The sequence below is a fragment of the Poecilia latipinna genome, unplaced genomic scaffold, assembly GCF_001443285.1.
Source record: "Poecilia latipinna isolate Pla-1442-1.1 unplaced genomic scaffold, P_latipinna-1.0 Scaffold1315, whole genome shotgun sequence".
Taxonomy (NCBI): Eukaryota; Metazoa; Chordata; class Actinopteri; order Cyprinodontiformes; family Poeciliidae; genus Poecilia; species Poecilia latipinna.
The window spans coordinates 145,277-159,539 of record NW_015113931.1 but is presented as its reverse complement, the minus strand read 5'-3'; the positions used below and the strand labels follow the sequence as shown (position 1 = coordinate 159,539).

At 39.9% G+C, this 14,263-nt stretch overlaps 2 protein-coding genes across 5 annotated transcripts in view; one reads left to right on the top strand and one right to left on the bottom strand.

Annotated features, from left to right (window-relative positions):
- Positions 1–180: 180 nt before the first annotated feature.
- On the bottom strand, positions 181–11,609 carry rangap1a (RAN GTPase activating protein 1a). Of its 4 annotated transcripts, none has more exons than XM_015055414.1 (16): positions 9,401–9,524; positions 8,653–8,772; positions 7,839–7,966; positions 7,334–7,393; positions 7,038–7,217; positions 6,815–6,949; positions 5,962–6,120; positions 5,281–5,394; positions 4,469–4,568; positions 4,262–4,346; positions 3,957–4,098; positions 3,678–3,794; positions 2,939–3,044; positions 2,159–2,247; positions 1,915–2,036; positions 181–787 (listed from the first exon to the last, which is right to left on the bottom strand). In XM_015055414.1, exons 2-16 carry the CDS (start codon positions 8,762–8,764, stop codon positions 706–708), a joined length of 1,731 nt encoding a protein of 576 aa, XP_014910900.1. In that variant the 5' UTR covers positions 8,765–8,772; positions 9,401–9,524; the 3' UTR covers positions 181–705. The 4 variants fall into 4 exon arrangements, with proteins under 4 accessions (XP_014910900.1, XP_014910898.1, XP_014910899.1 ...); XM_015055412.1 differs by lacking the exon at positions 9,401–9,524 and adding an exon at positions 11,522–11,609 and having other exon boundaries at positions 184–787; XM_015055413.1 differs by lacking the exon at positions 9,401–9,524 and adding an exon at positions 11,522–11,609 and having other exon boundaries at positions 184–787; positions 3,678–3,797; positions 3,963–4,098.
- LOC106961586 (zinc finger CCCH domain-containing protein 7B-like) overlaps positions 11,607–14,263 on the top strand; it is an 18,236-nt gene continuing 15,579 nt past the window's right edge. Inside the window, exons 1-4 of the mRNA XM_015055410.1 lie at positions 11,607–11,699; positions 11,842–11,909; positions 12,037–12,073; positions 13,846–14,043. Of these exons, the coding sequence (XP_014910896.1) occupies positions 11,851–11,909; positions 12,037–12,073; positions 13,846–14,043 (294 nt within the window). The 5' untranslated portion in view covers positions 11,607–11,699; positions 11,842–11,850. The remainder of the gene's footprint in view (positions 11,700–11,841; positions 11,910–12,036; positions 12,074–13,845; positions 14,044–14,263) is intronic.

The window sequence follows — 14,263 nt, the reverse complement described above, 5'->3', positions numbered from 1 at the left end:
AAAAAATTTGCGTTGGCTTCCTTTTCAGCTAGAGCTGAAGACAGGAAACTTAAGACAAGAAATAACCACAATAAGTTTTAATTCTATTCATTCAATTCATCTTGGTTTGGAAAGTCTCTCTTTAGTGGGGATGAAAAAATAAAGTTTTTTTTAAATGAACATTTTAGTCACAAAAGAGTCAAAGCCATCCAACAAATGGTTTATTTTTGCAAAAACAAATTTAAAAACGTAGAACCCTGGGCTACAAAACACAGTAAAGATATCAGCTTTTAAATGCACTTTGATTGGTTTAACTTACCATCCCTTGGTCTTTGATATCTTAACATTTTTTCACCATATTTGTGTTGTCAGTAAAAGCTATCTGAGAGAATATTAAATTCATCTATTGAATATAAACAGAGCAGCTGTGGATTCAGATTGATCTCAGTCGGAGCTCCTCCCGATCAACCTGATCCGATCAAGTTACCGACTTTGTTGTAGGATATGTTCAGGCTGCAGAGGAAGTTGCTAAAATTTCCATTTCATTCATTTCCAGCCCAGTGCATTCAAGTCAAGTCCAAATGAGAAGGTTAACACAACATGAGGTTTCAGATGAACTGCAGCTGTGATGTAGATTGTTGTGCCAGAACGGAGGTGCAGCCGTTTGGGTTTCTGTGTGCGGGTTTTTAAAGGTCCATCAGTGAATAAATGTTCAGTCTGTGAGCCTCAGCTCTGAGGTCGAACTCTCTGCAGTGTAGACTGGAGGCCGTTTCTGGCGTTTCCACACGACTCCAAGGATTTGTTGCTCCTGTGGATGGAAGCACAGATTTGATCAAGCAATAATTTAAACATCTCAGGAGCTCACATTTGTAAATTTGTTCCTCCAACAGCGGATCGCAGAAGTAATTTTATGCCTCTTCTAAATTATGTCTCCACAAAGTAGTGTGTATATTGTGAAATGATAGGAAATTGTGTGAGATTTAAAAATAAAAATATGGATTCAGCTCTCCTAAGTTAATACTACGCAAAAGCATTTCTTGAAGCAATTAGAGCTGCAGGTCTTAAAGGGGCAGAGCAGTTTGAGGATCATCCAGATTTGGATGGAGATAATTTACGTTTCATTTTTGAGTCTTGCTATGGGTTCACAACTCAATTTAAATCTGGGCTTTGACTAGACCTTTCTAACACAGACTTGTGCTTCGACTCAGTGTCGTTTCAAGGCACTGCTTGTTTATGTGCCTGTTTTCCAGGCACATAGCTCCATTTCATAGCACAATCAAGTAACTGTTACCATTCTGAATAGTGCTTTATATCGAATACAACTTAAAAGAAATTTGACTTGGCACCTTGAAATTGGGCGTGTGTCTTTAAGAAACGACTATTCTTTCTGATACTCTGCCTTCAGGAAGTTATCCCAAAATGGCTACTCTATTAACCCTTTAGGAACGTTTTTTACCAGCGTTTCACTGAGAAGCAGCTCCTATAATGAGTCCAGCTGATGCTCAGCTCCACCAGGTGTTTGCTAATTGCTGCTGGCTAGTCTGAAGGAGCTGAGTGGAGAAGGGCTGCTATGAGGCAGAAGATTAGAAGCTTGGAAACCGCAGCTTCAAGGAGGAGCTTTGTCCTTAAAGGCGGGGCTACGTTTTCCACAGCTGAATGGTTGCCATGGGAGATTAAAGGATTTCTCAACCATGGATGAAAGAATTAAAGCAACACTCCAGATATGTCTTTGATGACTGAATAACATAACATGACGTAGAGCTGAAGTCCATTTTACATTATACTGCCTCTTAATCCCCACCCTGATGCAAAAAAAAAAAACCATAAACTCATCGCCACTCGTGTGGCAATGAGGCACTGAAGACGGGAACAGTAAGTCGTTGCATTTTGTACCTGGAGGCCGCATGCTGATTGGCTCATTCGCCACGCCCTTACCGGGACATGAACGCCTCGAGCACCGCCACGTTCTCTTTGGGGAAGTAGTCCTGCCGAACAACGTGCTCCAGGGCGTGGAGGTGACCTGGGACGACCACCACGGGCTTGATCTTGTCCTCACTCTGAGCGGCGCAGAGGACACGACGGCAGGCGGATTAATTCAACAGAGAAGACAACGCAGGTGTGAAGCATGAGATGTGGGAAAAACTAAACCAGATGTGTTGACTTTGTCCTAGTGTCTTACCTTAATAAGTCCTAGGAGGACTAACAAAACGGATACAAAGCTGTAACCTTGAAAGGAGGGAGTGCTGAAAGCTTTACTCAGGATGGCATCTGGGAAGAGGGGAAAAATATACAGGGCTGTTTTCAATTAAAGAAACTCAAATCAGTTCACAGAGACTATGAACAAAAAAAACCTAAACTGAGTTGTTTAAAATCCTCTTTCGTACCCACCTCCATCAAAAGTTTTGACTACAAATTTTAAATAGAGAGTAGGCTGAGGCCTGGAAGGTGTGCAACAACTTTTTAGCTGTTTACATGTATTGTTCATTTGGAGAAATGCTACTATGCAATACACACCACTGAGCCCATGAAATTTCCCCTAGAGGACAATGCAGTATATTTTGCTCATGCTGATTTTTAAACAATCAAGGATTTGATGGGAAACGTGGAAACATCAATCACAAAAACACAAATCATCCTGACAATTTGTTTCTAGAAGAAGGAGTCTGTATTCAAGGAGAAGATGAAAATCTGAGAATAAAAATGAGGCTGTACAGGATAATAGCAAAACACGACACTGTGATCCAACACAATGCACAATTCTTAGTCGAGTTTTAGTTATGACTGTTTTGACACTACAGAGCTCTCAGTCACACAAAACGTAAATAAGAACATGACCTGAATATTTACAGACGCAAATGTGAGGTTTTGTTCTTCTTAGGTGAAATCTGTATTAAAAATAGAACAATAAAGAAAACGAGAGCAGCAACGAGTCACCCCAAATAAAACTCGTGCATCTTACCGATGGTGTCCAACACGGCGTTCTTGACGTCGTAGTTCTCCTCTTTATACACCGAGGCGATCTTCAGGAAGGCTTCGGCTGTTTTTCTTGCATCTGTCACGTCCACCTAGACGGGGAAACGAATGAAAGGGATTTTCAGACACAAACCGCACATTTTGTGAAGTTTGGCATCTTTATTTTGTTTGGAAAATGGAAGAAACACAGCAGCTTTATTGCTTTGTTTAATCCAGTCTAAGGAGTACAGGTAAAATTCAACCCAACTTTGAAAATATGCGAAGTATTAAAAGTAGGGAAATAGTCCTTTTTAACTTTTGAATGATTCCACGTTTTTTTTTTTTCTTTTTTAACCAAAATTTTGATGAGTAAAATACTTAAAATCAAGCTGTAATGTGCCAAATCACAGCAGAATGCAACAGAAAAATCATTGCAAAAACACACAAAAAAATGCTTAATTTAATAAGTATGACCCTTGAAAAATTAAACCCAAGAACCCCCATCTCAAATTTAAGACTTTTGTGAATGAAATTTAAGACCTATATCACGACAGAAATGTACAAACTTCATCCAGCCAACCAGCGGCGATAAGACGCAAGAAGCTACCTAGCTAGCTGACATACGCTTGCAAAAATTAAGACCTGTAATTACATTTTAAATGAACTTAAGACATTTTGAGGCCTTACTTTTAGATACATGGATTTAAGACACCCTGTGTCGTCCATGTATTTCTGCGTTTGCTCACCTGCTGCTGGACTAGCAGCGCCCTCTTGGCGCCAAGTTTCAGCAGTTTGTCGGGAGACGGGAAGCTGAGGAAAGAAGAGACATCTGGTGGTCGTGGTGCTGACACAGGAGTGGACGGCTTTGGGTGAGGGGGCAAGGAGAAGAAAGTAGGAAACTTAGGCCAGTGACTGATGTTACCATAGAAACACAAGAAATGCTGTGATGCTGGTCATTTTATCGTTTCTGGTGCATTTATTCTGATTTCTGGATATTGAAGCCACAAAGTTTAGTCATAACTAACCTTGTGGTTGCTGCTGCTGTCCTCTTCCTCCTCCTCCTCTTCGATTTCCTCCTCATCTACATCGTCCTCATCCTCATCGTCATCCTCATCGTTGTCTTCTTCATCCTCGTCCTCATCGTCTTCAGGGTCACCCTCGTCGTCACTGAGAAAACGGCAGAAACACTTTGACAGTGAATTTACGTAAAGATCTCAATATTAGCCGGTTGAGAAGTCAGAGGCAGCAGGTACGATTGGTTGGAGGTAGAACGGGAATTAACATGAACCAAAGATTAATTGATATATTGATTACTCAGAAAGGCAATCACCTGAGTGATCCCAACAGACTGATCATGTTCACGCCTTCCATGGTGTCTTTCACGGCTTTGCAGCCGTCCTCTCCCAGGTAGTTCCCTGAAAATCAAAGGGTTTAAACGATTATTAAACCTTTTTTTTTTTTTTTTTTTTCTTAAAATAGCTTAAATATCAAAAAGCAGGCAGAAAGATTTGAGCTCTGCTGTTTCTCAGATCTGTACCGTTCAGGTCCAGTTTCTCCAGCTGGTCCTTGTTCTTCACGGCCTCCACCACAGCCAGAGCTGCGTCCGCCGTGATCTCACCGTACGACAGGTTGAGCTCCTGTCAAACAGAATAACTCGTCTTTTAACACAAAAGGCATCAAATTATTGTCAGCAGCAGAAATTATAAATTATTGCGCAAACGACTGAGATTGTTTTGAAGACAGAAATGCATGCACAGATCTGGATAACTCTAGAAGCTTTTTTCTAATTTAAAGCAACTTTTTTCTTGCAGTTTTCAGACTTTCTATTGAAAAAAATCATGTTTATATTTTGCTTATGTTATGACCATATTCCAGCAATTTAACAAAAAATCTTGCAGCCTGGCCCTGATATTCTGTTGTACAACTCAAAGAAGGAATAATTAAAATAAAAGCCACATTTTAGCTCATGTGCAACATCGTTTTTTTTTTCTTTTAGAGAAAGCAAGAAAAAAAGTATTAAAATCAAAAATTTGAAATGACAAAAAAAAAAAAATAAATAAATCTGAGATTTTTAAGCCATATCATCCAATCCTAGTTCATCATTTACAGAAGAAAAAATTTAACCAAAAAAAAAAAAAAATAGTAATCAAGGTAAAATAATTGCCTGTAAAACTAAATTTAAATCAGAGACGATCAAATGCCACGACTTTGTGACAACGCTGTGTTCAGAAAGTTTTCATGCTTGGGCTCCAATCCTTCACACCGACACAAAGAACAACAAACTGTTGGTGCAATCCAGAACAGATTATGTAATCTGAGTTGTGACAGCCTAGTATATCGACCACTCACCTTAAGGACAGGTAAGCCCTCTGACACACTTTCTGCAATAGCTTTAGCCCCTTCCGGCCGCACTAAACAGTCTCCAAAGTTGATCACCTGGATGCTGTGGAGATGCTTCAGAGCCTGTGAGAACAGACAGAATATCCAAAGTCAACATAATACATTTTCACCATCATCACTTTCGTAATGTATTTTTTTTTCTAAACAGTGATTGTTTTTGGTTTTTTTGGCCCAAATAATTTTTTGGCAATACAAAGGGGTTGATTTTTTTTTTGTGTGTGTAGCAAAAATCAATTTTGACAGTCACTATAATGGAATAACCTTCTGTTATTTTATGAAGGTGACTTCATGTAAATAAATTCATTTTTTGCACAGAACATTAAAAAAGATTTCTGATAGAGACTTAAGATAAGATAATAATACTTTATTGATGCCCAAAGGGGGGATTTTGTTTGTCCCAGCATAGCACACAACAAAAAAATTTAAATAAGTAATAATAATATTTCATTAATAATAATGAATGGCGTCACAGTCAGAGTCGGCTAGCCATCTTTTCTATAAAAAGAAAAGTCTTTTCTGAATTCTTGCTGCTCCCTGAGCTTGAAACACAATTCCAACCACTTCTGGTTTTAAAAAAAAACATAAAATACATAAAATAACCTGCTACTATCATGTCTTGCATCTCTGTACCTGTGCCATGGCAACAGCCCCCTTTTCAGTGAAGGTGTTGTCGTTGAGGTTGAGGATCCGGAGTCCTGGGTTGTGCTGCATGGCTGTGGCCAGAGCCGTCACGCCCGGGTGGTTGATTCCATTCTGGGGCATGTGAACCTCCTCCAGGCTGCCCATCAGCTGAAACAACAAAAACACAATAGAAGACAAAACGTAATTATCAGCCCAAGAGGCACCAAATGCTTTCAACTGAAAAGAATAAATTGTTAATATCAACAGTAGTCTCTGCAGTCAAGCAAATTTGAGTTGCAGTATGGTGATCACCGCCGTCCATCAGAAAGCAACGCATGTGTTTTTAGCCGCTTTTGTGGCGAGTAGCAACAGCGAGTGAGCTGATAAAAACGCTGTCTAAAGCGCGCCACAACAAAATAATGCAGCGTCGACTGTATTGATGATAAAAAAACTGCAGACACCTTGTTATTATAGCTGTAATTATTTAGTGTTTTTATAATTGGAGGAGTTATTTAGGCCAGTATGTATTGTATTTGGCACATAGTAAAGGACAAATAACTTTTCGGCAATCAGCTACTTTTACTTTTCATTTGACATGTGGACATTATGGCTTTTTTCTTTTGTTAAAAATTGGGTAAACATTTTACAAGGGTAGTTTATTTTTGTGTCAATTATTCTGTTAAAAAATAAGGAAAAGAAAAAAAAAAGTTGGATTGTACTGATTTATGACCAAAACAGAGCGGATGTTTTGTCACACCTCTATTCAGATGAGAATACATTTAGATTTCATAACTCACTAGTATATCTAATATTATCTGATTAAAGTTCTCTTTGTGAATGCTACAGGCAGTTCGACCCTCACCTGGAAAGCCTGAGCGAGGGCGGTGGCTCCGTCGTTCTCCAAGCGGTTCCTCCCTGCGACAAACACCTTCAGGCTGAGCGGCTCGTTTTTCTCACTAGACAGTTTATGACACTGGATCAACGAAGCGGCCAAGATCTGAAGAGTTCAAAACACAATTTGGTACGCAAGAAGAAGAAGAATTAGTGAACAAAAGTCTTTGTCTCTTGGTCCGTCGGTGATTTACCTTTCCGCCTCCGATGCCCATGCCGCAGTTGTTGAGCCGTAGCTCCTGTAACGTGAAGCAGGCGGTGCTCTTGAGCAGCTTCTCGATGCCCTTCACGCCATCGGGCCCAAACGCGTTGTCGCTGAGGTCTAAGACGGTCAGCCGGGCTCCCGCCAGCATCAGGGCGTCACCCAGAGAGTTCTGCAACATAAAAACACAAAACCTGACTGTAGAATGAGACGGCGCACGACAACAACCCAACTAAAGACAGTGTGTGTCATGTAAACGCTGATTTATAAAGGCGTCATTGACATTACCAAGGCAGGCGGGATCTCGGAGCGCAGACGACCAGTAAACATGTCACTCCAGTAACAGCGCTGATTGGGAGAAAACGCATGTAAGCAACGTTACTATTCTGAAAAATATATGATGTTGTTTTTCTAAATTAATTATTAAACTATAGGGTACTTAAGACATAGATGCAATATCTGCAGAAACACTAATCAGGTTTTAGCTGCCCACTACTGACAAAATATTTCAAAAAGTACAAAATATACAACAACAAGTGTTGCATCTTCTTAGATTTAGGCATTTGCTTTGAATTAAACAAAAAAATAATTGATGGCATCTCTAATTATAACTACATCAATCAATGTGGGTGAAATCAAACATGGAGTTTTGTTTACAATATTTGGCCCTGAGAAAACTAACGATCAGACCACATGAATCCAAAACAACTTCAAAATGTTAACTTTTCAAAGCTGATTTTGCAAAGTGTGATGTTCACGACGACATTGATGACAAAAGTATCAAACTCAGAACCTTGAAGTCGCTCTTCGTCTCCAGCGCTTTGGCAATGGCTTGCGCTGCCTCGACGCCAACAGTGTTTCCCTCCATCCTGAGAGCCTGTAAACCCTCAAACTCCTCGATGTCCTTCACGATCTCCCCCGCTGTAAAACGGGTAAGCGGTGTCAGGTTTAGAAGCAGCAACGGCAACAACAAGAGCATCAGGGTTCTGGCGGGCCACCAGGCTTTACTTGTGCCCCCACCAGGCTTAGCATTGCTTATTTAAGTTTTTTTTAATGTTTGTATTTTCTAAGACCTTATAGTTGATTTTCAGATATTAATCCTCCAATAACACATAATTATCAAGTGATGTGTTCAAATTTCTTGTCAACTTTAAACATTTTTTAACTCAAAAACATGGCGGGCCGCTGGATAAATGACTGCCGAGCTCCCCAGGCTTAGCAAGTTTTCTGAGGGAAATCTTGAGAGCTGCACAAATCCAACTATCATCAGAGTATTTCGATTGCCAAGGACCGCTGGGACATGACACCTGATAGGACACTGTTATACTGTCATTCATTCTCACTCTTTAGCCAATTGGATCGACTACAATTGCCTTTAATCTACACACCTGACATCCATTTTAAATGGTCAAGACATAAACAGAAGAGTCAGAACTTTCCAATGATGTAGCCCAAGTAATTTAATAGGAACAATTAAGACACCAGAGTAAAACATACATAAATAACTGTAGCCAGAATAGTTTTTTTTTTTTTTTTTAGGTAATACTACTAATAAAATGAGGATTTGCATCACTGAGTGTGTACAAAAGTCTGCTGACGTCACGTACCTGACTGGGCATCATCCAGCTTCCTTCCCTGGCCTTTGTAGCTCAACTCTCCATCCTCGACCCCAGTCTTGGCCAGAGAGTCGGCCAGCTCTGCAACAATGTCTGTCGCCATGGAGATGCCTGAGGACCAAAGCCATTGTTCACTTTTATTTTATTCCTCTTAAAGTTAAAATCTAATGTATGTACCGTTTTTTGTCACCTTTACACCGTAGAGAAAGGAGTAGAAATGTATTGATACGTTTACCATAGCTTCCACAAGAACTTCATTTTTTAAACGATGCCATGATATTTCCTTTAAAACAGAATAAACACAACTTTTGGCCTCAATTTTGCGTTTATTATCTGATAAGTTTTAAAGGTAAGCTGTCCTACTTCAAACACCTGACTTGCATAATAAACCTGCCGCTGCTAATAGTGACAAGGACCGAACTGCTTCGTGTCCGTTGACCCGACAACTGCGGACTCAGCAACACATTACCTCCTCGTTACATAAGTCAAAAACATGGCGACGTATTTACATAGAACCAGAACAAACATGTATTTGACTCTGGAGTCGTTAGTTTATAACATGGAAAACTTAGTTTGCTAGCTAGCAATGGTGCGTTTCACATGAAACGGCGTGTCTATGACTCGGCCTTTTTATGTAGCAACATAACGTTTGTTGCTGTTAGTTTACGGCTTAAGCTTCATCTCTCCAACACTTTATGTAACAAATGAGGATATTTTACTGTTAAAAAAAACAACTTACGTCGCCGTTACAACAACACTCTCGTTACGATTGAATCTAGTCCAGATACACACTCCCGCTCGCCTCTGCCGTTCAAAAACGAAGTATCGCCACACCAAACCACTTGACGACCGCTGAACAAGGAAACACGGGACTTGTAGTTCTAACGGGACTACAAACATACATTTCTGGAAAGAGTTACAACAGTTTATTAAAACACACACAAAGATGAATGGGAATGCAGTATCACTGCACATTTCTAGGAGAAGGAAAATATATATAACATAGATAATAAAAAATAATATAAAAATATATATACATAAAAATGTTGCTTTGAATAATTATTTAATGTTTAAAGACCTTTCAATTATAAATTTATTGCTGATAAAATTATTGCCTTAATTACTGCATTTAACTATGTTGTACTGTTTAGCTTGTCCATTTCAAATAATTTGTGCAGTAATATTAAGTTAAATTATATTATTGTACATAAACCAATCAGTATAGATTTAGAATCAAAGCAAAGATTGGTAAAGATTTCATTAAAAAATATAAAAACACAAGAGGAATCAGAGACAACATTCATAAGATCAGGGAGTAAATTAATGTATCTTCATCAAAATGAATTGAGTAACATTTAAGAGTTATATGGTTGAATTGGGATACTTTATATGGATTTTTTTCAATTCAGCAAACATTTTATATATATATATATATATATATATATATATATATTATTTTGAGGACTATACAGATTCATTTCTAATTCAAAATATATGATATGTTTGGTATTTGGAGAGCTGAGAAACTGCAATATTTAGACTAGTCAAATGCTGTCCAAGGACGATGTTGTACATTCCTCTCTGCACAATCTGCAGGCCTATCAAGCTGAGTCAAGTTTAATTACACAACACATTTTAGCAACAAAGCAGTTCCAAGTGCTTCACATAACAAAGACCTAACACAGTAACCAATTTGTTACTGGGAACATTGGGAACAACATATTGGGAACATCAAATCATAGAACCTTGTTAAGTGAACAACTATTCCACCACATTATGCAAATGATTGCCACAGGAAGTCATTACTATCTCATTCAATCCAACTGCATACTCCTCCATTTAACCACAAGTTAATTAATCTCAATTCAATTCTATTCACTTTACCTGTACAGAACCGATTCACAACAAATTAATATTATATATATAATATTATATCATATTAAGACAATCAAACTCAGTTCTATGCATAAATATACAGTCAATTTAATCCATAAAGACAATGTGGGGTCTTCCGTCAGTCTCCTCTTGATGCCTTTGTGTTGATATTTCAGGAAAAAGACTCTACGTGCTACAGACTTTGGTTGAACAGACATGTTTTACAACAGGCTAAATCAGCATGACCAAATTGTGAGGAAATCTTGGCCTAATTGTAGTGAAATCCCCCCGATCTCTGGACTATGTCCCCTTTATAGGGCTCTGACCAACACATATTCATCCCCACATGCATGTATTTCACATTTACGTCTTCTTTTGGGTCCTGGCGTCGGATTGTCTGCTTACCATAGATTAGATTTATTTTTCAAACTTAATGTCATTTGACCCTTGACCTGACTGTTTTCCCAAATCTTCCAAAAAGTTCTCCTGTGTGGCCAGACACCACACAAATAAGTATTTCAAAAACAAACACAAGCATTTTTCTAGGTGATTTAGAACCCTTATTATTTTAAATATCGTCACCTTCTTAAAATAATAGCCTAAGTATTATTTATTGGTAAAAGTGATTTTAGGCATTATTTTTGAACGAAAACGATGAAAAGAAAACATTTCTTCTCCTCAGTTTTGCATGGAAGCCCGTTTCCGCCACTCTGATAAAAACACATAATGACCCAAAACTGCTGCTGTGTTTCCATTCTGGCGAAGACGAGACAGGCTTTTGTTAGCTGTGTTGCTTTTGGGGGCATCGGGTAAACCGTAACTCCCTCCAATATTTTAAAGAGCGGTTATCACGTGACGAACCTCAGCAAGCATAGGCGACGAGCTCGCGGACGCGGAATGGCGTGGCGCGCTGTGGTCACGTGACAGCTCTCGTGAGCGTGTCGCGAGGAGCATTTGCAGCTGGTAGCTGAGAATCGAAACTTACCGGAGATTGTGGAGAGAGCCATTCCGTCAGACCCGAAGGCTCGTCCTTCCTGCCTTCATGGCCTTATAGCGCATTAGCTCAAATTCACAGCAGCTGCTCGTCCGTTCCTGCTTCACCCTGCCACCATGAACTGCCTTTAAACTTTGCTTTGGCTCCGTCAACTTCCTCACTTTATCAGGTAGGTGTGTCTTGCTGAAGTTGGCATCCATAACAGTTATGTTTGTGATTGGTATTTTCTTAAAAAAGTAACAGTACATACAAATGTAGACGTAGAGTACGCCCCCCTGACGAGCGGGGTGGGGGGGTTTGTTTCTGTGCAGTGAACCACCATGGAGTCAGCCCGAGAGAAACGAAAGGAAGAGATAAGCAGGGCTCTGGCTTTTATACAGTGAGTACATTGTTTTTATGTGTCGGTACAAGGGCGCAGTAGCAGAAATCGAAACTAGCCTTGAAGTGCATCCTTGTCAGATGAGATGTTTAAGCGCCTCTGATTAAGTTTATGTCTTGTGTTTTAGGTCTCCGTTGGCTTATCCAGATCCTGCAGGGTACCAGGTAGTGACTGTGATCATCATATCTGAAGCGTGTGTGTGTGTGTGTGTGTGTTCTGTTGTTTTCATATGTTGTTGCTGACATACAATCTTCTCAGTACAGTTGGTGTTACTTAGTCTTGCAAAGGTGTTAAGAACTACTAGAAGTTTATGACATTTGGTTTGGATCGTAAACACACAACCCAGAGTAGCGCTTACTTGTGAAGCAGGAGGAAATTGTTGGTTTGTGTTCAGTTCCTTTTGATCTGGTGTGAGGTCTTCCGTCAGTCTCCTCTTGATGCTGGTGTGGTGATGTTGGTTGAGGAGCAAAGCTTTATGACCATACTGCAGCCTAAGTCAGTTGTCAATTGTAGTGAAATCCCCCCAATCATTGGACAGCACCCCGTTTATAGGGTTCTGGTCAACACACTCTCTCCTCAAAGTTTACATTATCTTCTCAATATGGGCATGTTGAGGTCGCAGTGTCTGTATGTCTGCTAATGCATCCGGAGTCCACATATGAAATGGTCCTCTTGCACATTAACAAAAAAGGCCTTACTACACTGGTACATTTACATAAAATCAAGTGCACCAAATCGCCTTTAGCACTGAGCTAAGGTGTAATTGCTCCCAAAACATCTGTTCTGTGAAGGCCTTAAAGGGGCAGTGTCATGTTAAATGGACTTTTTTGAGCTTTACCTCATGTTATAATATCATCAATTTCAAGGCGTTAAATTAGAAAATAATTTTTTAAGTCACTTTTGATATATATCGTTTTTATAACAACTGAAGGTAACATAGTTACTTGATTATGCTATGAAATGGCACCATATGACTGGAAAACGCAGTTTTTTTAGTTTACAGTGAATGTGGGGGGATGTCAAGCATCTAGACATCCACTAAGCTTTACTGGGCTTCCCTCAGTGTATTGTAAGCCTGGCGGACCACCAGGCTGTACTTGCACCCCCACCAGGCTGATCATGGCTTCTTTATTTATTTGAGGTATTTTAAATGTTTCAGAATTTTTAGTTATTGTTTCAATATTATTAATTTCTTCCAATAACACATAATTACCTAGTGATATTTTCAAATTTCCTGTCACTTTTAAACATTTTTTTTATCTCAAAAACATGGTGGACCGCTGGATGACTGCCCTGGCGCCCCTACCACTGGGGTTAGCAAGATTTCTGGGGGAAACCCTGCTGCACATTTGGCACAATGCAGTCAGGAAGCAATTCAGAAACCTGCTGATATTCAATGGTTTGGTTCCGCACTGCTGCAGATGGTGCAAGTCACCGGCAGGTCTGTGAATGCACCATTCATTTGGGGCTTACACAGGTTTAGGAGAAGCGCATGCTGCAGGCCAGAGGACTTCTTTGTGAAATGTCTGACTTATTTCAGCATTGCCAGTCCAGTCCAGAGTCTGTGCTGCCACGCTTTAGCCTCGGATTGAAATCCATTCGCGTTCCAAACAGGCCCGGCTGCAGGCCGGGTCGCTCAAGTATTAGCTTCATTACATAAACACAACTAAACAGAACACATTGAGGAACTGGTGTCCTCAGTTCCCAGTTGCTCAATATGTGTTGTTATGGTGGTGATTCAAAACAAAACCTATCCTCACATAAATCAGCGAATATTTAAAAAAAAAAAGAAAATCTGATTTAAACACTTTAAACACCCATTGTTTTTCCTGTAATATTTAAAATTCTTCCAAATGGATAACGCGTATTGTGTGCCATGACTCTCGGTAAATAAAGGGGCTTTTGTTTGCGTCTTTTCCTCATCTTTTCCCCTCAGGACTTTCTGACCCGCCTGGTGTGCAACCTGCTGGAAGAGGGCAACGCCTTCTTCCGAGACCAGCAGTGGGAGGAGGCCGTCAGACTGTTCACCGAGGCCTTGAACATCTCCACCTACGCCGAAGGAGAGGGGATCCAGATCCCTCAAGCTCTGCTGGAGAGCCTGTATGTCAACCGAGCCGCTGCCTACCACAGCATGGTGAGGCTCTCTGCTTTTGTGATGAGTGAAGAAAAGCTGTTTCTGAAATATTAGCAGATGTATTAAAAGGATTAAAAACCAAGATGATTACACGAGTACTACCCTGCAGCCTCAGGTTTTGTTCAATGTAATGCCATAAGCTTGGTGTCGCATATTAAGGGCTGATTAAGTTGATTGAATTACTCCTAATTAGAGATGTGCCGATCAGGTTTTTTCCTCC

Coding starts and splice junctions, on each gene's coding strand:
- rangap1a (XM_015055412.1), bottom strand. CDS start 11,543: ATGGCTCTCTCCACAATCTCCG. Junction 4,569..5,280: donor AGGGCTTACCTGTCCTTAAG/GTGAGTGGTCGA, acceptor TCTGTTTGACAG/GAGCTCAACCTGTCGTACGG. Junction 3,795..3,956: donor ACAGCAGCAGCAACCACAAG/GTTAGTTATGAC, acceptor CCTCACCCAAAG/CCGTCCACTCCTGTGTCAGC.